General features: G+C 37.4%; 1 protein-coding gene across 4 annotated transcripts in view; it reads right to left on the bottom strand.

Annotated features, from left to right (window-relative positions):
• LOC308062777 (contactin-6-like) overlaps positions 1-27,339 on the bottom strand; it is a 169,137-nt gene that overhangs the window by 69,889 nt on the left and 71,909 nt on the right. For 2 of the 4 annotated variants that reach the window (XM_080384700.1, XM_080384701.1), the window contains 2 exons: positions 23,233-23,359; positions 16,017-16,192 (listed from right to left, as the gene is read on the bottom strand). In XM_080384700.1, coding sequence (XP_080240826.1) covers positions 16,017-16,192; positions 23,233-23,359 — 303 coding nt within the window. Of the gene's footprint in view, positions 1-16,016 lie in introns of all 4 variants that reach the window. The other 2 variants (XM_080384702.1, XM_080384703.1) reach the window with 2 other exon arrangements.

Raw genomic sequence — 27,339 nt, 5'->3', positions numbered from 1 at the left:
TTTTTTTTTTTTAATAGAAATATAAAGCAGGTGTGCTATCCTATATATATATATACAAGTGATAATTAAACATCATCAGGATTCCCACAGAGTGTGTGTTTAAATGTTGATTAAAAGTATGTTGTAATTTTAATGAGTCTGTTCTGTCCTAAAGCTGGCTGCAGTAAGTGGATATGTTTCAATTGACCCAAATGAACTTAGCACTGGTTTTAAAGGGGAGAAAGAGGATACTTTCAGTAGGAAATCATGTGATGGTTTAGGGAAATCTCCTGTATAAATATGTCCATGCCTATCTCCCCTAGGTGACTTTTATGGCTATTAATTTTTCTTTTTCACTGAATCTAACACCACACTCAATCTCCTCTGCTTTCTTACATTTCACTGAGATGTGGAAGTATTAACAGTCTCGTTCCCTTTAAATAATTTGATAAGAAAATGTGACACAATAGATGTACATTGAAAACTGATTATTTACATTTTGATCCCGTTCTCATCCTAATGAGACTTACTACTTTTGTCAGAGTACTTTGGGAAATGATCGCTTGAAATACATTCAAAATATACTTTCATAAAATAAATAGTATCAACTTCCCATTAAAACTCTTCAGACTGTAGTGTCATATATGCTTGCCTTAAGCTTACTTTATTTACCTTGCTGCAGATTCTGGCTTCAAACAGTTGTTCCATTTTTCATCAGCAACTGATGAACAATGAACAACTACCTGATCCAGAGTTCAATAGAGAGAAGCTGTTCATGTTGGTCAGAGCAATAATGATTACTACCTGTACAGGCTTAGCTATTTATGTCAATATATCAATTTTCTCCCCCTTAGTTGAACTTTACACAGTTAATTTTTCTTTTCCTCCTCTACATCTCCTGTATATTGGTCTCCTATGAAGACATTGTCTACTCAGGGGTGACTGAATTGAATTAGGCAGCTGTAGCACCTCCTTGTGCTGTCATCGCTACAATAGATGGTACCTGTCAATACACTGGGAAAGTGTTTTAAACTCTGATGTTCTTTTAATTGCCTACTGGCTAGATCTCTGCCTTGCAGTCTAGGTAGTCCAGGAGGACAAAAGACAAGAAGGGAGAAAAAAACCCAATTTATTTTGGTTTATTCACCCTGTAATATTAATTTAAAAGGGGAAAAAAGTGGATGGATGTAATATGACTAACTAGAGTTTAAATTCATAATTAGAAGGTCTTCACTGGTCCAATCTCTGAATGTGTGGGTTTGTTTATTTACCTGTTTTGAAAATTCAGTCTGAGAACATTTATCAGCTTTCTTTTTCTTGCCTGTGGGTTAAGCGTTTTCTGAGAAGGAAAAGGCCAGGAGAAAACACTTGTTTGGAAAAGTGGCCCCAGGGACAACTCAAGACATTAGATAGGGATTTGCTTGGGCAGGCTAGCCTGAGCCTTTCTGCTCTGGGAGAAGCTTTGTATGGAGAAAAAAAAATGCCCTCGATTTTCCCCATTATTATGTTAAAAAGGAAAAAGATTGGAAAGGTGCAGACCATTTAGATCTTTTAGGATTCAGGCACTAGCAGCAGAAATGGTCACATTTCCCTTCCCTGTTGCCTTTCTTGAGCTGCTAGATTGTGCAGTTTCTACATAATAATGGAGTTTATAAAACAAACAAACAAACAAACAAAAACCACACCAAAACTCTTGGGCAGGATGGAAAAGTATATGTAGTCTAACTAGTGGTTTCCAATACTTTCTGCCATGGTAAATCAGGCCTTTCTTTTTTTTTTTTTTAAGAACAAAATTTCACTTGTTACTAAACACCTGAGAAAGGAGGAAAAGAAGAAAGCTCAGTGCAGCAGTGGCAAAAGGCTTTTGTGACAATTGAGAATTAACTATGTAATGCTTTGCTCTGAAATTGGAATAGATTTTGGAAAGTAATAAGCTTCTAGCAGCAATTCTTAGTTTAATGACATGATATGTCATGGTATCATTTTTACTCTAATTTTAGAAACTCACCTGTCTCTGTTTCTCCATTAAAGCCATGAAACTATCCCTGGTTTAAATAATGAAAAAGCAATAGTAGTAGATCTCTTATGAGGTCCACTATTTTATAATTTGCAGGATTACTTTTGATTATATGTGGGGGAAAAAGTTGGCTTTGCCTTTTTAATCTACACTTTTCAAGCCTGAGCATCAAAATCTGTATGCAGGTGTCTGAGCTCTTTCATACCATGTTTGTAGCTTACTTATACAAAGCAGCTCAGCTTTTCGAGTGCTGGAGAGAAGATTTTAATCCCATTATGCTTACTAGTGAATCACAGGTATAAAAAAGTACATAAGGAGGCACATAAATGGTCACTTAATCTATTTGTTTGGCCCCTCACAGGTACAAGTACACTATGTCCTTCTTAACAGATACTTATTTAACCCATTTTTAAAGACCTCTAGGGATCATTTTCTTTAGGCAGTCCCTTCCAGTACTTGATTCTGAGGTCTTTATCAGACTGCATCTTTTAGAAACCCACACACTGCAAAATTCAGAAGGCATAAACAGGAATGATTTTTTTTTTCTCTCTGAAGTTGATTTTGACAAATAATTGTACAAAATAAATTTATTCAGTGTCTCTCTCTGTAATAAAGAATCATTGCACATTAAAAAAACCAACCTCTGAAAGAGCAAAACAAAGCAAAATGATTATAAATAACTCATTAGGGGAGTCGGTCTTACTCTGTTTGTCATCTTTATTGGACCCTTTCTCCAGGCAGGCAGCATCTCCTATGAAATATTATGACACCTCGTTCAGATGGGATTCAATGATGAATTATAAAATTGTCTATCTTTGTTAAGTAGTCCAGGGTGATAAAGAGTTGGACCATCAGAAATAATGTTTCTTTTTGCTGGAAACAGTCTTTCTGCCCCAAAAAATGTTTGCATACATTTTTCGCCCCTATGGAGTTGCATGTATTTTCAGCAATTAATTTCAATCTAAATTGTGCTAAATATATATATTAAAAATAACCTGAAGCTTAATATAAATGTAGATATTCTATTTTGCTCTTGTTTTTCTGAAAAACTGGCTGCTTCTCAAAACCACTTCTCTTTGCCCTGAGCAGCCGTTTACACCAACAGAGCACAACCACCCTGTTCTCCCAGTTAGTTACCTAGCATAGCTTTATAACATAACATGACATAATCTGAGAAAGCATAATGTTGCTTGTCAAAAAGAGTATCAAATAAAATCACAAAGATCAGGTGTTTGGCACACATTTAGATTGCTAATATACATTTAGGAATAGCAGGACTATTTAACAGATGGTATATTTGCGAACTTCAGTGTTTCTGCAGAGATCTATAAATAAATTATCACCTAGTTTCTACATAACTCCTTCTATTCTTTGTCTGTATTTATCTCATTTTATGAACAGTGAGTTCCCTCACACTGCATTGCTCTCTCAGCTGTGAGTTTTAACAGAAAAACAACTTTTTTTTTTTTTTGTGCATGTTGGCAGATTACTATTGGTATAGCACGATTAATCAGTTGGATGTAATAATGAGGTCATGTAGGCTAAGCAAAATGGTCAGCCTAACAAGTGATTCTTCACAGTAAAGAGTGGAAAATATATGGACTCAGCTTGTGTGGCAAGGAGTCATCATCTTTGTCTGGGAACATTTGCAGACCTACGCAAGAAAGGTGTGTGCTCTGAACAAGGAAAACATACGGCGTTTTGTGGAAACTGAACTAGAGGATGACGTGGCTTTCTCTGGTGTAAGTGGGAATACCTGTAGTGAAGGAGGCTTTTGGCTCCTTACCAGCTATGAAGGGAGGAATGGGGGGAAGGAATGGACCAGAGCTTTTTTCGGCTAGTGTAAGTCAGTAGGACCCCACTGGGGTCAAGGAAGTTATGCCGATTTATCGCAGCAAAGCAGATGGCTTGGAGGTCTTCCATGTAGATTATTCAATTCTGATGAAAAGAGAAGTTGAGGAGAGTAGTGTTTTTCAGTGAGGGTGACCATCAGCATAGCATGACTGAGCACAGAGCTGCTGCTGAGAGAAGGCAAGCAAACCCACAGCAGTGGGTGAGGTGTTTACTTGAAATGATGAGCTGTGGAGATAGAAATGAGCTGTAACTGATATACGCAAATATTTCCTGCTAAAGTACTTGTGTTAATTAACAGGTTCAGCCACACAGTATTTTTTCTTTAGTGTTTTCAAGCTCAGCACTGACATAATTGCTGATTTTATCTCAGATACCTCTTCTGACTTCACCACCACTATTACCTGCACATCTGGGTGGAATTTTTAACACAAAACTGCCTTACGGGGTTTAGAGTGGTCAGTTTAACTTGCACAACAAAATGTGTGAAGACAGTCAGTTTTCCTGGGGTTAGGGAGCTACTAAAATGTTTGATAGGAACAAAAACCTAATCGCAACTAGCAACTCATTTGTTTCAACCTTCCAAGCATGTGTTTGAAATTCCTTAAACTGCTTAGGGATAGGTGTGGCATTTCCAAACAACTCCATTTTGAGAATGAGCATAGAACATCTTTATGATACCAAGTAGCACACAAGGAAACTGGGGTGTTTTAATATATGAAATTGTTGCATACACTTAAAGTCCAATTTATCACCCTGCATAATGTTTAACAGTTCACCTAAATTAAGGTAAATGCATTCTTTCTTGAACTTTTGCTTTGTTTTCATAGTTGTTTTGTCATAGCATAATCCCACATATAGTTGTAATTACTTGTTATTGAAATATGTAATGGATGTTAAGACAGTAGTAAAAGCACTGTAAAAATTAGCTATACTCCTGAAGACAAATCAAGAAAACTTTTAACATTTCCATGTGGCTCTGTCAAACTGATATATCACATCTGTTCCAGTTTCTTTTGTTTCTTTTATTGGCTATGATATATTGCAATATGATCAGTGTTACTGAATGTGATATATCACAATAGAAACTCTCTCACAGGGAAATGACATAAAAATTACAACCTCAGCAGTTTTTAAAACAAGCTCATCGTTATGATTTTCTATAAGCATTTCTAACTCGTATGTTATGAGCTGACAGTTACCTTCACTTGCTGGTGACTAATGAATTAGGGGGCCCATTGGCAAATGTGGGTCTGAATTCTGTGCCCAGTTTGGAGGCATCAGATTTGCTATAGCTGCAAATAAGAAAAACTAGAACTTAACGGATCTTTAAATTATCTCAAATTCTGGGAGGTCCCATACTTGGTCAGATTTTGGGTTGGGTTTTTGTTTTGTTTTTTTTTTTTCTTTTCACATACAGGAAATCCCAAAGTTTTAGAGGGCTAAAATACCTTTAGATACAGACTGCCTGTTGCCATGAGGTTGTGATCATCTGTTCAGACCACCCCAGAAGAACTCCTGTGCATTTAGCCATGTTTCTTGCTTCTCCTCAGTATTGTTGTACTGAATTGCCTTGTAAGAGACTAGTACCAACCTCTTGCAGCCTTTTTTGCAGGTTTCCAATAGGGTGTGTTATGGAAATATCTTTCTTTCTCCAAATACCTCACAAAGGAAGGGCTCATCCCACTTCCCACAGCTTGCATTGGAAAGTTAACTCTTTTTCTCAGCTTTCAAAACTGTAGTAAACTTGCTAAACAAACCCTCTGACAATTCCTTTGTCTTGGTAATAGTGTCAATACATTAATCTTTTCCCGCTACCATCTAATCTCAATTTTTAAAATGTTCTAATTGATTTTCTATGAATTCAATTCTAAGATTAAGAGCAGTGTTATCTCTAATTAAGGTGTCTGAAAGCTGCTTAGCATTTCCCATTTCCTGATTTTTAAATACTTGCTTTTTCCACTAAACACTTACTGAGTTCTTCTGCACTTTCCACATTCGAAGTGCATGCGAGCCTCTGCTTTGTCAGTGTTGGAATATCACAGGGTCTGTAGGACTTGAAGTTGCTTTAGCCAGGACAAGCCTGGGCAACACCGGAGTGTCTCCTTTCACCAGGACAGGTTAAAAATCAACTGTAATTTCCAATTCTGTTCTATGTTTCACCTGAGGTGAAGACTGCATCCCACTCTGATTAGAAAAGATGGTTGCTCTCTCCTTCCTCCCCGAAGAAGGTCACCAGGAGAGCCAGGCTATGTCTCTTGCCCCAGAGTCTTGCTCCTCTCTGCCTCAACAGTTGTTTGCCAAACCAAGAGGGGAGAAGCACAGCTGTAGGGTCTTGTCCTTCTCAAAGGCTGCATAATCAACCAAGGGCCTTCATTTGTGCTGCTTTAGATAAATTACTTTGAAGCTTCTAAAGGGGAGAGGACCTGTAATTTACACATTAGGATGCACATGGGGCCCAGGTCTTCAATTCAGCTTAAATGGTATGAATAGCCAATACAGGCTCTAATTTTCAAGGTGGGGAACAATAATTTCTGCCACAGCCTGATTGTCTTTTTGAATTAAAGAGTGAAAATGCCCTTTACAAAGTAATATCAAGCTTCTCTAGAGGAAAAAAATGGAAGGTCACAATTAAATTAAACAGGGAGAGCGGTGGTGGGGGTGGGAAAAATCCTTAGCTGACTTGATTTTTGTTCATGCACCAAGAAACCTATGCTGTGAAGCTATAGTGCTGGTCTGTATCAATTTTTTGTTATTTTTTCCCCTTTTAGAGAGTTAGCAGCATAAAATATTAAAGCTTTCTTCTAAACCGAACACAGGACTTGCACTGAGCAGTAAGTGTTGATGCAGCCTTAGGGCTTTTACTCTAAGCCCTGTCTGCAGGCCAGAGGCATATCTGAGGATGTGACCCTCTCAAAGGGAGAGGGATGTAAGAAATATATTTTTAATATTTTATATTCCTGAACAGTTTTCTCACTTGTCACAGCAGAGTTCATTTGTCACCTGTCATCATAGAGTTGCTTTGCCGTCTGCATGAGTTTTCTCCAGATTGGAGTGTTCTTAAAAACAGATTTCTCTCCCCAGTCTAAATCTCGTGGGCCAGATTTATCCCTGCCAGAGCTACACTGATTTGACTGACCTAACACCAGAGATGGTCCCAGCCCCCTGTGTCAGACTACCTCTTGGCAGGGTTGTTATCCAAGCCCAGCTTCTTTCATTTGTATTTCCCCCTGCTCCCACAGACACTTGGTTTCCCAGGGTGCGTGGAGGTGGTTCATCAGCTCACCCCTTCCCTGGGATCTTGACCTTCTTGTTGGCAGTGAGCAGCCATAGCCCTGGTCCTGTGGAGAGCCCATTTTGCCTACATGTCCAAGGTCCTGCTGGGTACTTTCTGACAATCACCCCACAGTCCCACTTCAGGCTGGAAATTGCTTTTTATAAAGAAAGAAAAATCATCTACCCACAATATAATAATATACATGCATAATATGTTCAATTAAAAAAAAATGGCAAGGAAAAGAGGTGTCTCATGCACTGTTGCAAGGTCTAAAAAGCATGGCCATGTATATTTCAGCCCTTCCCAAATTCCTGCACAGCTCTTTGGAGATCTCAATCCAGCACAGAATTACTTCTTGCAGAATTACCTTGGGTTATCCTCAGACACCACTGCTTTATCTTACTTATTCCAGTTGCAAAGCCATCAAAGACTTCCTTCCAACAGGAATTTCAAGGTTTACCTGAATGATTGATGTAAAAGATTTTTGAATGTGAATCTTTTAAGTGGGATTTCAGGTGTAATGTATGTTATTAGTTGTTCTTTCAGTAGCATTTAGAAATTAATATTTACAGCTCAGTGCATTCCCTGTACTAGATGTGGTCTGCCTATTGAGAAAAGCTGTGCCTGTGGCCTTATTCCTTTGCACCGTGGAAAGTACCAATGACACACTCTTTTCCTCCTTCTTCAACATAAGCAATGGCATAGAGAAGTTCACCTTGCACCTTAAACCTTTGTATTGGGCAGGATCAACCTTCACTGCAAAAATAACTAATTTCATTATTTTTCTTAAAAAAAAAAAAAAAAAAAAAAAAGATTGTATATTCCAAATAATTTAATTCTTTTTTTTTTTTTTTTTTTTTTTTCCTTTGAAAGCCTCCACCTATAACTTCTTTTTTTGTCACACCAAAGAATGGAGAAGCTCACATGGACATTGTGGATATTTCATTCAGTGATTTATTGGAGTCTAAGACATATTGTCTGCAATGAGAGTAGAGCAGATAAAAAGAAAATCACCTAGGCTGCAAATATAGACTGGTTTTATCCTTCAAAAATATTAAATTTTATCAATCAGTATCTAGCAGCTCTGGGACCTGTAGATGCTTTGTTACCTACCGTATCTCAATCACATATATTGCTTTTCCAATACAACTTGCAATGGTTTGATTTAGGATAAACACTTTTATAGGAACTACAGAATAGTAAGTAATACATAACTAAAAGATGATCTTCAAATACTTATACATTCCCTATTACTACTTTATCTGACTAGCTCACTGCCTGTAATACTACTTACAACGTCTCCGTTTCATAGATAAAGAATTCCTTACAAGTACAGGAGAAGTGAGAGCATCCTTTTACAACAGAAGTTTAAGCAACTAACCTAATGGAATAGAACAGCTTTTACAAAGTATCCTAATACAGCATAGCCTTGAACATGGTGTTTAAGTACTCAAAGATGTTTAAACCATTTGAAAGAGGGAGAAAAATGCAGCTTGGGTTTCTATTGCTGCTTGATCTACTACAACATTAGATAAGAGGAATGTTGTTACCATCAGCTCAAGTTTGTGTGTTTAGCAAGAGAGAGGAGGTCATGACTGCATTTGGTGTTGATGGACATTAGATGGGCTCTGAGAACACAGAGCAGACTCATCTGTCCAGGGGATGATGAAGAAAGAAAAATCCCTTCATTAAGCAGAGATACTTCATATCTTCTGGTTTTAAGATTCCAGGCTGTTCTTTCTTCAGGAATGTCTGGGTGTTGGCATGATCCCATTCTTGTAGTATCTGAGCTTTAAAATAGAAACACTGTTATCACCCTACCTTGTCCTGCCAGCAAGCAGGTGAAACCCTTCCAGGCTTCCTGCTTCATCACTGTTGAAAGGTGGTTGATGGCTCCTGCTTTTCCTTAAGCCTGTGACAGCTTGTGTGCGCACAGACTTCTGCAAAGAAATAAATACTGGAAAGCTCAACAAAGGTATGGGAAGGCAAGCTGAACATAGTGTTGTCTTGCAGCGCTTTTGGCCTTCGAGTGACAAAACTGCAATGCTTATAATTTGTTCTCTGCAAAAATTCTGCTCAAAGAAGCCTTTAAGGAAGCACAGTGCCCCACCTCTGAGTGGCTAGAGCAGCATATAGACCCCTGACAGCAATGCATATCAAGTTCTCACCATGTTTTTCCTAAGCTTGTGGGGAAACGTTGTGAAGAAAAGTGGGGGTAGGGTGGGGGGAGTCTGCCTGAGGCTGCTGTCTGCCCCCTGGAGAGCATCCATTAAGCAAAGACCTTGATGTGGACTCCCACCATGGGGAACTGCTGCAGAGAGTGCTGGAGCACTGGCACAAAGTGCCCATAGCAATCAGAACTGATAAATGAGAGTTCCATTTGTTTTCATTCCAGGCAGAATTTTGACAAAATACAGGGTTTATTTCCAATTAATAAATGGAATTCTTGATATATTTACTGTAACACCTGTTCAGAAGCTTGTACTCCACCTACCCATACACAAGGAGAGGTAGGTACTGCTGCTGTAGTTATATCAGATTCTTTGACTGTGGTTAGAAGTCCAAAAGGAAATTTTGAGCCATAAGCCTATTTAGTGACATAGGGAGAGACAACAGTCGTATTTCCATCCTCCAGACAGGATCGACCTGCAGGGAGTGTTGCTACTGCAGGTTGCATTTTTTTCTCACCTGCTTGTGGCAAGATGCAGTTTGTGAGTTGTTGCCAGGATCTTCAGGAGGGCTGTGTAGAGTCTGGAAAGGAGAATGTTCTATATCTGATTCTCCGTGTATCTGCAAGTTGAGATATGTTTCTGCATTATATATAAGGAAGCCCTTTCAAACTGGAGAGATAGGCTTAATGCATTACATAGCATTTATTTGTTATGAAATGATGTGCATAGAGGCAAGTCTATGACTTTACCTGAAGTGTCCTTGGAAAGGATAAGGGAAAGCAGTAAATGAAGTAAAACTTTGGGGGATGTATCTTTGGTGGTGACCTGCTTCTGCCACTAGAAAGCTGAGGTTTTCCTGTGTTTGCTTTTCAGTTACCAGCTGTCCATCCCTGAGTGCCTAGTTGAATTCTAAATTGGGAAGCATGTATCTCCTTTTGAAAAAGAAAGAAGTTGCAACATTCATTCTTGCAATATAAGCTGCTAGACAGCCTGATCAGTATGCCAGACCTTGCATGCAAGGATGAATTAACAATCAGTTTAAAGACCCTGAGAGCTTTACTCAAGGTGGTAGTTATAACATCTAGCACGCCTTTTAATCAAATACAATTGTTACAGAGGGATTTCTGGACACGCACAGTACCACAATACAACCCATCCAGAAGTGCATGTGCCATTTAAGCTAAAATTCATGCATGTCCAGACTTTGCAAATCCAGACTATCTGATCTAAGTGTATTGATTTTTCCATTTTCTGTTTCAAAGAATATACTACAAGTAAAAAGGGTTATGGCATTTTGAGGCATGCTGCATTGCTTTGTGATGTTTCTGTAATTTGTGTGCAGTCAAAGGTAAATAACATGATGAAGTAATCAGATGAAAAGTGGGCTTTCATGCTTGCTGAGCATCTCGCAGACAGTCACTCTAACAGGGCTGTGCTAATGTTCAGGCTGTCATGATCTACCAAAGACTAAATGGACTTGATGGCTTTTAATATATTTCCCCTGAAACGGTTAAATACTAGTGATGGACTATTATGTTATGTTTCAGAATGGAAAAACTCTGTCCAGGAGGACTTATTGCCTCTTTAATTTGTTATTTCAGCAAAACTGTGTTCTTCTATCTTACAAAAAGCATGTGAGAGCACTTGGGAGCTGCAGATTTTATTCCAAGTGCTCCACCACTATCACTCTCATCCATGCTGCTATGAGCACGTTGTCACTGGCCATAGAGGAGAGAGGATGTGGGTATTTAGGAAAATGCTATTGAAAATAAGCACCAAGCAAAACCCCTGAGCATCCCTTTGAAAAATGTGAGAATATGGTTGCAGACCAGAAATGATAAGGAAAAAATCCTTCCTTGATCTGTAGCGCTGGGGGACACTTTTAAAGAATGTGGTCTAATGGCTCCACTGTGTGCTCTCCTGTGTGGTTCTGGACAAAATGACTAATCCTAGTCATGAATTTAAATTGTTGTCATTGTTTCTCAGAATTCATGATTAATAATGGGGGCCTGAGGTCTGAGAAAGCCACAATCATCAAAACTGTCTGTCAGAGATGGTAGAACAATTTGACTGAGAATCTAATTTAAGATCCCTAGGCAACTAGATGTTTTCAATTAATACTGAATTTTCTGGGTTTATGCCCTGAATAGTTATGAATTAAGTTTACATGTGATTCTTTTTCATGGTGGCATACTTTTTTTTTTTTTCTCTAGTTTGTTTAATTTGCACTTGTTTCTCCTATGTATCTGTTAATGTCTCTGTTATAGACATGTATGAAAACTAAAAGAATTAGAAACGGGCCTGGACAGTTTTACTGCAGCTAGTTATGGGGATTTCCCTCAAGACCAGTTGTTTGCACACAGTTACTTTTACTTAAAACTGATGAAATAATTAAAACAAATCCCCTGTGTGCCTTGGGTTAGAATTCTGGCTGAAGCCATATTTAAGCAGTTTTCTATAACATGGTTTTTGTTTGTCTTTTTTAAGGCATGAAATGCAATTTAGGTGCTCTTCATTAGTAAAAATAGAATTTTGCAAAACACCTCATTAATATGCATATGAATGCATCTTGGCACCACAGAATAGGATAAACTCTAGGTTTACTGATCAAAATACTTCTTTAAACCTGGATGCTTTTTTTCATTTGTGAGTTTTGAATGCGACTGCTATCTCTGGCTCTGGGTCAGAAGTGATAGCTGCTGGGTTTGTGCCTGGTTGAGCTCTGTGGTGGCTTTGCGGGGTAGCTTTGGCAGTGCAGGGCTCAGGGTGGCTGCTTCTTCAGGGTTGTCTTCTCCCATGTGCACACAGGAGAGGCAAAACCTGTGACTTTTGAGAAGCTTGTGCACAAGCATTTTCATTTTGGTTTGGAAACTAAGTTGTGTAAAGCCTGAAGTAACACCTTCCCTGTCCCCATCTCTTTCTTTAAGATTGCTCTCTTGCATAGTTCATGATGAACTCCCCACAACGTTGTCTTCCCTTTACGTGGAGCTGAAGCGTTACTGGTGACCTTGTGCTGGATGTGAATGCTGAACTTGGAGGGAGGAAAGTGCCATGTGGGTGGCAGGCTGTGAGCAGGTATAAAGCTCAAACCTCAAATCTGCATGAGGACCCATGTGTCTGTGATAGGCTCTGGCTACACAAGCTGGGATCTGACACCAGTGCTTTTTAACCAGACTGAAGAGCCAGATCAACAGCTCCAGCTCTTGCAAAACACACGTTAGCTTTTCAAAATGTACTGCTTGCTGGGTAGCAAGGGATGTGCAGGATTTATAGGAAGCTTTCAACTTTATTTATGATAAAACAACCCATCTCCAGGAAGTACGAGTAACATAGGACTGCCATCGTATGTATCCCACTAATGCATTTATATGCTCTTGCTCTGCTCGCTTTCCCTGATGCTGTCTCTCATTTTCAGCTTGTAGCTTTAATAATCTATGCTGCTTCCTTCTGTACAGTATTCCTCCTGCAGCTTTCATTTGACAGCTCTGTTTTTAATAGAGGATAAGCATGAAGTTCTAGCTGAACCTGAAGACATATTTCTAATCTCATACTGCATTTATTTTGCTACTCAGAGAGCTCACTATCTTGAACAGAGGGGAAAAAAAGTATTTTTCACGTATTAAGTTGACATGTACAATAGGTTTCCAGAGGTATCATTAATTCAAACTCTGAGTTAGTTACCTTGTAGCAAAAAGACAAATACACATAAACCCTGTTACTTGGATAATAGGTCTGATTCCATTATTTATCACAGTGATTGCAATAATTTTCCAGGCAGCCCAGTTCAGGGAAGAGTCCCATTTTGTTAGGTATTGAATGAAAGTGTCATAATCAACATTCCTGCCTGCTTGGATTTTAAGATATAGCCTGAAGTATTGGTTGAAACAAAGTAGTAAACTGGATGACAACATGAAAATAAGAAAATGTTAACTGTGAAATAACTGTTTCAAGGTAATTTGTTCCACTGTTCTCATCAGGTCATTATAACATTTTCCATATACTGTGGGCTTTTTTGTATTGTAAGACAAGTTAAGACTCTATGAGTTTCACAGTGCTGCCACTAAATTGAAGCATTTTCCTGTATGTGTTTGCCAATGTAAATGACAACCTTCAATTTGTCTGTCCCCTCTTTTTTTTATATGGGAAAGGATGTAAACATCTATCACCGCTAATGAAAATGTGGTGTGCTCCTTGAATGTGGGAGATTTTTACTATTAGATGATTGCTGTTAAGAACTGGAGGATTAAAGCAGGATGGTAGCTCTGGGTTTGTCTGCTGCTCGGGCCAAATGAAACCCAGATGTTGTGACTTGCTCCCCATAGTAACTTTGGGAAGTGTCTTGGTGGGGGTGCGAAGCCCAAGTAAAAGGACTGCTTGATATTTAGGCCATTTTGATTGACACATATTGGCATGAGACTTCAAGCTATTAGTGAGGTAAGTGCTTCAGAGGGAATGCTTCACCAGCACAGGGTATTAAAGAACTGGTGTTTTAACAGCTGGAAATACTTAAATTGATGAAGTCCATTTTCTGGCAAACAAGTCCTGTAGCTGCTAAGTGGCATCAGCTGCATCACACTGAGATGTGCTTTTCCTCCAACAGAACGGAAATTGCATGTGATTTCTTTCAGGTTTTCATGTCTGAGGGCAGACTGCTGGCCCACAGCCGCACCAGGAGCAGGGGAATTGCAGGAGGGCTCTGCAGAGCTGCCTTGCTCTGTTGGAAGGTGCATATCCATGTTTAGATCCTTAGCAAACCCAGCCTCATAAAGAAAACTGTGTGTTTGGGTATATAGTTTCTCTTTTCTATTATGGAGAACTTCCAAAGGATCACATTTCCAACAAGAGCTTGAAGATGAGGCACTTCTGTGCCAACCAGCATCTTTCATTCCCCTGAGGACTATCAGGGATGCATTTGTGAACATAGGGACAAACATGGACCAGCATCCTGAGAAGGACTTTTCTCCTCTCTCTTCCTTTACCAGTGGGGTCTTCTCCATTAGCTTGCATTCCCTTCTTTCACCCTTTCAGCTTTCTCCAAAGCCTTCTCCTTGTGAAGAGTTAAAACAGGCCAATTTTCCAGAGCTAGCTTTTGGCCTGCACACTGTTATGAAATGGTTATAGCTAATAGTAAACATAGAAAGCCAGGGAAGGGAGGTGCAATGAAACATTATGCAGTGGAGTGCTGGCCACAAGGGCTGTGTATGCCCCGAAAGCTGGTGCACCAAGCTAGTGTGATTCCCTATGGGCTGGGACAGCAGTCAATGGGAAAGCAAAGTGATTCCAGGAATTTGAATCATGGGTAGAATTTTCCAGGCAATGATGAAATCATGGAGTAATGTGACATGCTGAAAAAATCACAAGAGCCCTCTTTCCTTCACAGATAATCCTCGTTTTTCTTTTTCTCTTCTTTATTTTTTATACCAAATTTTACCTTCGTTTAAGGGTATTCCTTTGCTTTAGGTCTTTTCCCTGCTCCATTCCTGACCTATCATGGTTCCTGGGGGATTACAGACTCCATAGACAATTTTGAGGTGACCATCTATTCTTGCTTCTTTCTAAAATGGGATTTGTTGTGTCACTAAACAATTTTAATTCTCTAGATTTTGAAATAATTTCCCTTACAGGAAGGCTGGCTTGCAAAGATATTTTAGAAAAAGTGGAAAAATAATGAATAAGAATTCTTGTTTTCATTTGACTAGCTCTTGGGAATCAAAAGCTCTTTGAGAAATTCAGGGTAAAACATTATTAAATGAGATACTAGCGATATACTGTTTGATCAGCTCCACTAAAAGAGAGTCTGTGAACCATCCTGACCTCTAATGTCTCCTTTGTATAACCCCTGCGACATGAGATTTGCTATGAGAAATGGAACAAGATTAATAATTAATACGTTTGCTGGTGTCTGAAATAGCGACACAAGGTTGGCTTTAGACACATGTTTTATTAATGAGGTTTGAAAACAATTGCTTTCTCCCAGCAACAGACAGCTCTGAGCCTTATACTCAAGAAAGGGATGGAGGTGATACCTGGGATTTTTTTTGTCGTTGCTTGTTGTTCCCCTCCCAGGGCATTAACCGAACTTAGTCACCACATAAATGTTGTGAAAAAGATTGTGAAGTTGTGAAGAAGTGAAATGGGGGGCAAGCCTAAAATAAATATCAAATTGTCTAAAGACATCATACGTGCTCTACCCAGTCGAGTCGAAACCTGAAACATATCAGAGTATAACACAGTTTTCAACACTCTGTAAGGCAAAAGTGTTTCTTCCTCTGTTAATTTAAAAAAATATCAATGTGGCAATTAAGATTATAATGTTTTAATGACTAACGTACACCTCATTATGCTATAGAAAATAGAAAGCCTATTTTTTTTCCAATATTCCCCCCTGCAATTGTAACTACCTGCAATATAGCAAAGAGAGCACTGTCTTTTAAAAAGTGGAAACACCTTTATTAAGTGAAAATAATTGCAGTCATCATCCTTGACCTTTCAATTTTCTGAAAGTTATTCTTGTTCCTGAGGGCTAGCAGCCATCAGATGTCTGTTTTTGTTATTAATATTTACCAGGAATGATTCTTTTTTTAAGAATAAGCACTGCTGAAGTGAGCCAAACCCTTTGAACAGAATCACTGATGATACTTTAATTATCCAATAAATTACAGTTCATGTGCAGAATTAATCGGAAAATAATGCTTTAATAAATATAATCTCCCCAACTTACATGCAAATTGAAGCTTTGCCTTCCTGCTCAGAATTGTTCCAAATGAATTTGTGGCCAAACACTGGTATGTTCCAATATCCTGTTTTTTATGTGGGTTATTGATTGCCAAGCTGCCTCCAACCAACCTGTAGTGATAACTCATGGTAAGATCAATATCTGTGCCATTTTGCTTCCACCTTTGAGGGGAAAAAAATCAAATTATGCTTATAATTTACAGAGCCTATTCATATTTATCTTAAATAGTGTGCTGTAGCATACCTGTAATGATAAAAATGTAGTTAACTATCACAAAATTATATCAGTTTTCACACAAGACTGCTACTTATATTGATGATATTAATAATTCTGTTCTTTGAAAAATCTTTACTGCTTTTATGCTAGTCACCAGTGTTCATCCAGATGTCTACAAAACGTAATTATAACTTATTCATACAAACTAAGTTATCCATCCAGTTGGGAGTATGGTATATGCCTCAACTACAGCTACCTTATTTTTTGTAATATAAATGGTAGCTGAATGTGCTTTACATTTGTTGTGAATGATGTCATAAATTCGGTTACAAAAATAATTTGGTAATATAGATCAGGAAAGATTACACCTCAGAGGGCAGACGGAAGCAGAGAGAGAAGTTTTTATACAAAAAAATTGAGACTGATAATTTAATAACACTGCTATTTTAAAACATGATTTCTCCCTGTTAGTACACTAAGTAGAAAATGGATTGTCTGCAACATTGCACATTTATTTACAGACATCAAAATAAAATTTGTATTTCAAAGAAAATAAATAATATCTGTTTTAAGAAGGGAAATTTTGTGGCTTTACTGTCAGTCACATAACAGTTAGATTTTTATTATTTACATGAGGTCCAGAGGAAGAATAAAGTACATCAGTCACTGACGTCTGCAAGCTTTGGGCTTGTTAATGCCATACTTTAGGTGGTCAGCAATCCTAAAACAACCTAACCACATATTTTTCTTCTTTTAATTTTATACCACAACCATTTCTTCAACTTGTATCATTTTTGTTGACCTATGTGGGCATGATGCCTACCCCTCCCTAGGATGCAAAGACCACAAAGGAGATGCTAATGGCTCACTTTGTGTTTGCCGAAGGCTTTATGGCAGTCCTGGAAACAAGGGAAATTGTCTCCTTGTTAAACTGTCTGAAGGATCACGGCATAAAAAAAACTTCTTCTATTTCTTGTTTGCAGAGATGAACTTCCTGGCAGTATTGATTCACACAGTTAACAAATTGAAGCAAACTTGCACCGTAACTATATTCTAGAAAGATCTGACCTGGGTATACAGTGCAATACTTTATTTCTATCAGCCACAGACCTTTCTCTACATGATCAGGCAGCACAGGTAGTTGTTCTTTTGGAGGAAGATTTCTGAACTGTGCTGTGAAATGCAGTTCTGTCCAAGGGAAATCTTGACAGATATGTACAGAAGAAGCAAAGATCATGACCTTTCAAGTGGGCACTTGTTTTTAAACATCAGTAATAACTGATTAAAATACAAAATCAATTGAATTCTGTGAAAAATTCTAGTAACATTAAATTATTTATCTGGGTCTGCCAGTCACTGCCTCTTCTTTCATGAATGCATCAACATTAAGAAATTTAGATGCAACAGTGGACCATCAGCAATTCTTCCTACCAATTGCAGCCAATTTTTGACCTTTTCATACTTCTGTATTCCTTTTTTTACATTTTGCTTTAGTTGGTCTAGGTTTTTGCTTTTGTTTTGAAGTATTTTGGGGTTTGTTTTTTTTTTTAAATTTTCACAAACAAGATCAAAATCATAGTTGGTGCCCATCCATGAGCCTGTTGTATGAATCAGTAGTCTGTATCATTGTTAGGATTTCGCTGGTTTTCAGGATTTACATATGGTACACGCTGTCTAAACCTTTCAGTTTTCTAATATAGGATATTCTAGTATTTAGTTTGCCAGTTCTCTTTAATTTTGGAATCAATCACTGAAATAACTGCTGTCATCATTACATGGCTCCCAATTAAGATCTATAATTGTTTTTCAAAACAAATGCAAAGTTGTTGGCTTAGTTGCTGCAAATGAATTCTTCACAGTATCCCCATAATCATTCTAATCACCGTGGTACAATGATTATTAAACTTTGCATATAAAATAGGGGTTCATATCCTGGTGTGGGCTTTTTCCTAATTAATATGTTTACACCATTGAAGGAAGCAAATTAATGAATTCATGTGATAGACAATGATTTAATGACTTTGTGTGTTCTGCAGTGTACTGTCTAATGCACAGAAATCTTTGAAGGATTATTTTAAGAAAATTTTAGTATAAGCCTGTTCAGGCAAGGATCATCTACATATTTTCATGAACTTTTTCATGCAACCATTGGAAAATTTTATAGGTATTAAAGAATTATAGGAAATGCATTCTGGACCAATTATTTCAGAACCTAGACTTCTAAAAATATGCTATATTCTGATGCTGAATTCCCTAGCGATGTAAAACTTTTCAAATCATATTGGTATTTTCAAAGTTAAAAAGAAAACAAATGTTTTATGAATTCATAGAATAAATAATTAGATTTTCTTTGCTTCAAAATCTAACCTTTTATAGAACACCAGTTATCAAATATTCCCTTACAGTTTTCATTAACTTAAAGGCTTTCAGAAAATATATATGTGGGACCTTCCCCCCTTCCCATCTTGGTTTAAAGGTCTCCAGCAAGAGGCAATCTATTCTTGTTCTCTTTTTCTTAAATTGTTACCAATTTATCCTAATATTTGAATATACTAATACACCAGTATTATTCCAGGCCACTGGATTATATTCAATATTTAATGCTGGGGTTATTGGGAACTTCCTTCTAAAGTACACTGCAGTCAAGTTACTGATACAATAACAATCTTCTAATATGTGATGATTTCCCCGTATTTATACTACTTAATCAATACTTCTGATTTGCTATTCAAATAGTCTCTGAGCAAATACAAATGAAGAGGAGTAGAATTTATTAATGAACATGAATATATGAGTAATGCGTATTTACAATGCAACTGCAAATTATGTGATCTGTCTTCAGGGTAGTATCTAATAAAAGTACTGTGGGAAAATAATATAATGAATTTCTATCATGTTTTCACCTTGAAAAAACACTCATCTAGCTAAAACGTTCAAAGAACACAGAAGAGCATAAAACTTATAAAATGGTGAAATGTTAGAGATCTTTGCAGAATACAAATATTCTTAGGACTTCTTTGAGAAATGTCAATATGTTTCATTATACATAAGTTGACTGTTAAGCTGCATACCCACAGGTTTCTCTGGTGTTTAGACTTTCCTGACCCTTTCTGAGCTGAATTTCCTCTAGGCCATGTAGCTACTGACACCACAATCCTGACACCTCTGCCTCCACCCCAACCCATGTTCAAATAAATCGAGTGGAGCTGAGAAGACAGAGTCCTCAGCCTGTAGCCAACACGTTTTTGTTTCAGGGAGATGAAACTGCTGTTTGGTCACCTACAATCTTTGATATTTTGGTAGGGAAAATTTAAACTTTTGGCATAAAATTATGACTTGTGGTAAGTGAGTAATTAGCTGGAAAATTTCTGATCACACCTGTGATCAAATACTACACAGTGCTATGTTATATCTCGGTAGCTATAACTAAATGCATTCCATGTCTATGATTAATGAATCTGGAAAATAATATTGTTCCATAGAAACTATTTAGAAAAAGGAAACACTTTGTTTCAGAAGACATGACTTGTTTTTGGAAATTAAATGTGGAGTTGTATCAATTTCAGTGAAACTATCAACGTATGAATGTTGAAGTAGTTAAGGAATTAGTTAAAGATTCCACTGAGGCAATGTGCAAATATTTTGGTTAAATTCAAATGTGGTATTTCATTAATCTGTTTTAGTTGCCTTTAAAAAAAGATACATTTAGGACTATCAGAATTTCCTGCTGAAAGAGCTTTCTCCAGCTCTACAAATAAAAACCTGGAAGTTTCACAGAGCATGCATGGCTGCATCATGATTTTGTATCAAAGTTATCATAGCTAGAAGCTCTTCCTTGTATATCTCTCTTCCCTAATTTGAACTACTTTCTGTGTGGATTTATGCATACAGGATTTAATGAATTCTCTTTTCAATGTACTGCTATAATAAAAATATGGAGGGGGTTGTAAAGACTTCATTATGTTCTAAGTTTTCTAGATTATTTGCTTTCAGATGGAAATATCCTGCCAAATCACCTGAGACTTCCTCATAATTGGGGAAATAAAAACTTGCAGAACACCCTAGTATACAGCATTTCCATAGTGGAAGAAAATAGAAAGTTTAAAAACTATTGACTGTTGCAAGACAACAGAGGTTGGAGGCATTTTTAATTCGATTCCACTTTTGAGGCAGAATCTGCAGTGAGCCAAGGGACTGCATTTTAGTGATCAAGTAAACTATAGCAGGATAGTCATTTGTTTTTCAAGGGTATGAATAAGATAAATATATTTTGGGGGTTACTGGGAATCATTTGACAATTTTATACAATGATTATACACGTATTTTATGTCTTTTGCAATCGTCATAGACTTTGTGCTTCTGTTCCCCTCACTTTTATTTTTCTGTTACAGTTATCTTCTGTGGTACTTTGATTTGGATTGAATTTGAATCTCTTAGCTTATTTTAATACATCATTCTAAGTTATGTTGAAATATTAAAATATTGTTATAATAAATAATGCTTATGCTGTCCTTGGATTTCTTATTTATTTATTCAATTGGCTGCTCTCTGTGAAGATTATTGAGCGGAAAAAATCTTCAATTTCAAACTTACTTGAAAATGCTAGATTACATGATTACTCTGGATACTGAACGTAAGTTCAGGAAAAGTTAGAACTAAGCACCTGGCACCAAACAGGCAATGTCAAGCAAACACTTGCTTGGCAGGCTCTAGGTGACTTCTTTCAGGGTTTTTTGAGTGTGGAGGAAGGCTAGTTGGACTGAACTGAATGACTTAATGGGAGAAATGTGGAACTGGGATATTTATGTTCATGGATAGGCTGTAAGCAGAAAAAGAAGTTAAACTCATTACTTAAGTTAATTGTTCATGGTCCTTCAATCAACTATAACAGAAAAGCTTAAGTGTAAAAAAATTATAATTTGAAATGTTATGTTTATTTACTTCCAACATCACACAAAGAAACAGTTCAAATAATAATAATGACCTGATACTATGAACAATTTTGACTTTCTAGAAAAAGGCATAATAGGTAAGACTATTTATCAGGAAATTTATATAGATTTCTTAAAACACGTGCTGATTTTCCTTCTATCCATATTTTTGTTTCAATTGTAATCAGAGCAATGTTGCCTTTACTTCCAAAAGCATCCAACAGGAAATCAGTGTCTCTCATTTTTTGTTACTTGGCCTTTATGCCTGCTTCAGTTCTATATAGTTCTTGCATTGTGGTTGTTGGATACACAGAATATTGAAATGAAGTTGCAAAAAGTTAACTACTATATTCAGTAAGTCTGTAAGGCTAATATAGTACATAATAAAGATTTTAGGAAATGCTAAGCATTTTTTCCTTAAAGAAAAGGCATTAGTCAGCATGCATATTTATGCAAGAGATGCTAAACAGAAAATTAGCTTATATGTAACTTTATTCCTGTTGTAGTGGTTCTGTATTTCTGAACCAAAGAAGAACCTTACTGTTATTTTCCATCATTCAACAAAGGATATGATTTCATGCTGTGCTTGATTTATCAAAAAATGTTGGAACTTTAAATATTTGGGCTCAATCTTTATCTAACAAAACTGGCATTAGTTTTAGTGAAGTCACAGAAGAGTGCTGAAGACTCCCCATTCCTTTCAAGTCATGGTGAAAAGGTCCCAGGCTATAATAGCAGCAGTGATAGTCTGATAACTTCTTATTGACCTAGTTCAGGATCCATCTGCAGATGTTGATCTCATCTTACAGGAGTAACTGAGACTGCAAAATGTGCTTATAGTGCAAATAAAATAATGAACTAAGTAACAGATGGGTAAGAAAAAAGTGAAAGATATATTGTTAATATTAGATATATGATGGGAGGAGACTTCATAGCTCTCCTGCCTAACAAAACCCACTGTCTTTACTATTTGTGCATGTGTAGAGTCCATGGTTGGAATACAGGAGTCAGTAATTGTTATGGTTCTCTGGGGAAGCTGCCTGTATAAATGGATATGAAGGAGATGGATGGATGAACTGGAAAGATTTGAAATTCATGACATGAACCAGTAGGTGTTCATGTTGAAAAGAGGAATGACGAATGGGATAGGAAATGGGTGAGGATTTCTGCTCATAGGAAGAGAAGTAACACTGGGAAAAAAAGATAAAGTATTCCTTTACTAGCACAACATTTGGAAACAAATTAATACATGAAGTACAAAAGCCAAGTTGATAACTAGTAGAGGTACTTAACAGAGGAAACTGTTGTGTGAACAATTAAAAGCTATTGAATTAATACTAAGTAGTTGGTAGAACACAATTTTCTTTCATGTCTTTGCATAAATTGTTCCCTTTTTCATTATTACTTTTATATTTTGCTTTTCCCAGACCATTATTTTTCCTATTTTTTCTGAAGAAAGCACACTCATTTTTTTTCCAGATTTTCAGCTTTTCCTCTTATTAGACGCAGCTTTCTAGATACTTGGTGCAACAAGCTATGTTTTAAATGAGTCCATAGTTATTGAATAAACAAACAATCCTATGTACCAAGGTTTTATTAAGTAAGTCTGCAGAGTGTTGTAAGCTAGATATGAGAGCTGTGGCTTGCTGTTTCTCTAAATAAACACTATAAATACATACATGAAATGTTAGAATTAGAAATAGGCAAAGATGTTGCTCTTTTGCTTTCCAAGCTCCAAGCGTTTATTGATGTATGGAAAGTTTTATCAAGTACAGATGCACAGCATTTCCATTTTCAGAGCTGTTCTCTGGATTCAGAAGTAATTTTGTATGTTTTAAAATATTTGGGGGACAATTTTCAGTGAGGTGTTTTCTTTTCCTGCTTTAATTGTCTTAACAGTAGACTCGCAAAAATATTTCCTTCGTTCCTCAAATTTACTGTATCTATGTATACTCTCCTTGTGAGTGCTTGACATGTTTTGAGGTATGTTTAACTGATAAAAATGCAGTTAAAAGATTTACAGTGAGACAATACTTTTCCGAAGTTGACTTCACCTGTAGTATGGGAGTGGATATCCTTTAGCTGTGCAGTTCAGTAAGATTTCTGGATTTGCTGATCCCGTGGAATAAGTGATATCATATGGCTCTTGGATAAAAATAGGACCATGAAGGGTTTCTTTCCCTGTGAAAGAAAAACAATAATTTAAGATCAGACATCTTTAGTGTGTCCTTACACATAAATGTGTCCTTTGGTGTCCTTTGTTTTTGGTCAAAAGTTAAGGTCTGCTATTATATTCCGCGGGGGATCCACCTCCAGACATTTGGCTATTATAGAAGAAATATTTCAAGGCTGATTGATAATAAAATCGCATATCCCAGGTGTTGATGATTTATTTTGCAAGTGACGGTGAAGACTAGCTTCTTTGCATATTTCCTGTGGAAGTTATACGGCCATCTATTAAATCTCCCCCATCTACCTCATACTTCTTTAGCTCACAAGTGGAAGCAGGGAAGGATGAAGTTGTGGTTTTCTGTGTTTGGTGCTTTTACCTCCCTGCTCACCAGGTGAGTGGATGTGTCAGCCTTATATCACCTTTTGAAAGTCCGGCAGCTCGGTGACTGCGGTCAAGCTCTGACAACACAGACATGTCGCGACAGTCCATGAGAGTGCCTACAGTGGGAGAGGAAGGACCTCCAGCAGACCAGCAAATGGCTTCTAGATCATAAGGTATGTTGTGGTGGGGCAGTGGTCCTGGGCTTTCCTTTCCTCTGCCATTTGGTCTCTTTTTCTGGTGTTGGGGTCCAGAAGGTCACACACATAACAGTCTAAGGCAGTCGGTCATTTCCTTCTCCTTTAACCTTTCACATCCTTTGATATATTACTTTTGTGTACTTTAGCTGGCCTGGTGTCAGGGTTTGGTTTGGATATTTTTGTTGTGGTCCAGTCACCCCCCTCATCTGGGCCATTTGGAAACAGAAGGAGCATGAAATAAAGTTGAATTACTCATCATTTTCACTAGAACCTGTATCTTTCTGGTGACCCATTAAATCTAACTACAGCATGTAAACACAAGGAGACAACAGATGTGGGCTGGGGTCTGACCCATTTGTTCCCTCCAAATCTCAGATGTTCCTGCAAGGAAAAGTTTGGTGGAAATTATTTTTTCACAGCTATAACCAAATACTAGTGACAGAACAAATAAATAATCCCAGATCCTTGAATAAAGCTTAGCAACTGGACCATCCTCCAGGTCTTAGAAGTCTTACATGAGTCCAGGAAACCTAGAAAGTTTGCAGTGCAGTTGCACAGCTGGGAAGAAGAGGTATTAACCCAAAAACCTATTTTCTTTGTTGTTTTATTCTGGAAGCAACATAAATGTTGACAGTAATCATGTCTGATTGTATTCACCTATTTTATCTGCTTGTTGGTGACAGGAGAGGGAAGGTACAATCCACTTCCCAAAGGCCACTGCGTCACCACACCTTGTGTCATCACTTCAGTCCCCAGGCTGCCAAGTGCAATCCTCTTGCTCTAGAGCTCTGTAACCCCATGAGGATTTTCTCAGCTGCTTCAAATAGGTCTTGCTCTGCTGACACCAGCAGTCTCCTCCTGCATCCCCAAAGATACTTTAACTCAGTTCTCCAAGCTTTACCCTAGCCAGGTCACTCCACCTGCTGGCAGCCTCTCAACCTAAGCACCTTCTGCAGGTCAAAAATCAGATCATCTATATCTGCTACCAGCTTTATGTGTATTCATGTCCTTTTGTACTTTTCAACCACTGCAATCTGTTTCCTCTAGATTTTCAAAAAGCCAGATCAGCATTGTTGTCAGCTTTCATGTAACACTTGCTGTTTTTCTGATCCTGGAATTGTATGAATCATTTTTATCTGAAGTAATTAGAATATAATATTTAATTCTTTAAAATATCATTGATTTTTAAAATCTTTATTTCATATCTGAAATCTTTTTCACTAAACCAAAAAAGTTAACAATGCCATCTTTCTAGGAGTAGAATTGTTTTTCATTGATGAATGTATTCAGACTTTTCTATTTTGGTGATCTAAAGCAAAGAACATCTGGCAAAACTCTAGAGAGTGATGAACAAATGAAAATGTTTTATACTTAAGCTTTTTTGATCAGAAGCCCTTTTAAGGATTGCCTCTGATAATCACAGTGTTTTCTACATATCTTAATCGAGATGCCCATTCGTATGTGTCTATTAGCCCAATTTAGACTGTATGTCCTTTGTAAACTCAGAAAGCTAGCCCAGCTGTGAGGGTGTTTTCATGAGCAGTACCAGTGAGAAATAGCCTTGAAGAGAATTGGAATAAAATTCAAAGTAGCAGTCAAAAAAGATTGATTTGTTTTATAACACAATAGCTGTTTGGGTAGATACATCTCATTTTAAGAATATCTTGTGTTATAAAGGAGATAGCGTGGGCATGCTAGAAAGAAAAATTGCATCCTCTCAGTTTAGGATATAAAGTAAGTCAGGCCAGTAAAACAGCTGAGATGAGCTAGTGGTTTGAAGACAAAATATTAAACTTGGCTGAACATTATATGTGACGTTATAAGTGACATAACAGACCATAAAATGCAGTAAATCACATAAAAAGTATCAATTTCCATAACTTTTTCATTCTGTTAAACTTTTCAGACTGTATGTGAACTTAGGGCAGACTCCAAATGTTTCATGACTGGTCCCTAACTATAGGTAGGACACAGGTGAAAATCTTAGAAAATAGGAAGCAAACCCAATGAAAAAAGCTGTTGCTCGACTACATTTGAGACATGATGGGGCTTTGCCATTTGCTTTTGGTGAGTTTACTCAAATAACTAAAGCTGAGCATGCATTTCAGGCCTTACCTCTGTCTAGAGCTTAAATTTGTGATATTTTTTTTCTTTCTATTTTGGTTCTTCCAGAGGTCTTTAGTCATAGAGCAAGATGCTGTAGGAAAAATAAGTAACTCATCTCTTACAGTTCTAGGTTTCTGATCAGAAAGATTACGCATCTCCCAATATTGACCTAAGACCCCCAATTATTTTCCCTTTATTTCATACTTTCAAATTATTGTATAGTAAAGCAGAACTGTTTCTATTTCTCACGGTAGTCTTTCTTGTTATGGGTAGTAGGGGAGAAGAAAATTTGTTCAGCAAAGCACATGGGGCTAGGCGGAGTGGCTCTCAGAGTTGGTGGCTGGATACAGTTAAATAACCTTTCTTTCTTTTCCTGCTACTTTTCCATTTTTAATCCTTTGACAAATTTTTAGACTTCTTTTTTCACTGTTTCTGCAATTGATCCTTTGACTTGGGGGGGGGGGGTGGTGGTGGTAGGAAAATTCTTCCCTTCTGCGTTAATTTCCTTAGCCTGTTAGTAATTCTCATTACTTTCCCAGAGCTACCAGTTAAAAGCTTTTCTAAAGCACCAGAGTGACTTAGGGATCATTGTTCCATTTTTTAAATCATTGTGGCTGGGTGGGCCTGAAATTAACAGTGGTGAGCTACCCGACGTACATAAAAATCCTGGGTTTAGCTGATAAAGATGCAGATATTTTGGTATATCTGGAATTAAATTCCCATGATGAGTTCTAAATGGAATTTATACTCATTATTTGCAGATTTTTGAACGTCTTATTTCTTATGTCCCTTTTCAGTGCCTTTAATTCAACAGACTCTCGCTGTGTTGAATAAGGACACAGCAGTTTACATGGACCCTGACAGCTCCCTTGCAGTAGACATGTCACAGTCCCTATCGCAAAAATATTTTCTGTGAATTTAAGTGAAGGTGGCTTCATGCTATCGTTTTGTTTTCTCTTTAATATCCTTTTCCTGCTGCCTGATCTGCAACAGAGAATAATACCAAATTTGTGAGAAATGATGTGCACTTTCAGAGACAATGGTGTACTGTGAGTCCATCTCTTATTTATAGAAAAGGTCAGGCTGGTCATTTCTAATTTCCTGGTGCATCCTTTTGCGTTTCATATAGAGAATGGCCATATGTTTCTCCCCCATTCTCTAGATTACAGTCACCATGATTTCTGCAGAGATACATGACAAATGACTCTTTGTAGGACTGTTTACTTCTGTCAAGATTTAAATAATTCAGATTTTATTTAATCTATTGGAATATGAATATTTGATTAAATGTATCATTTTTATAC

The sequence above is a fragment of the Falco punctatus genome, assembly GCF_963210335.1.
Source record: "Falco punctatus genome assembly, chromosome: 4".
In the NCBI taxonomy this organism is placed as follows: Eukaryota; Metazoa; Chordata; class Aves; order Falconiformes; family Falconidae; genus Falco; species Falco punctatus.
Note: the sequence above shows the minus strand (reverse complement) of the source record. Positions and strands in the feature narration are given on the sequence as shown.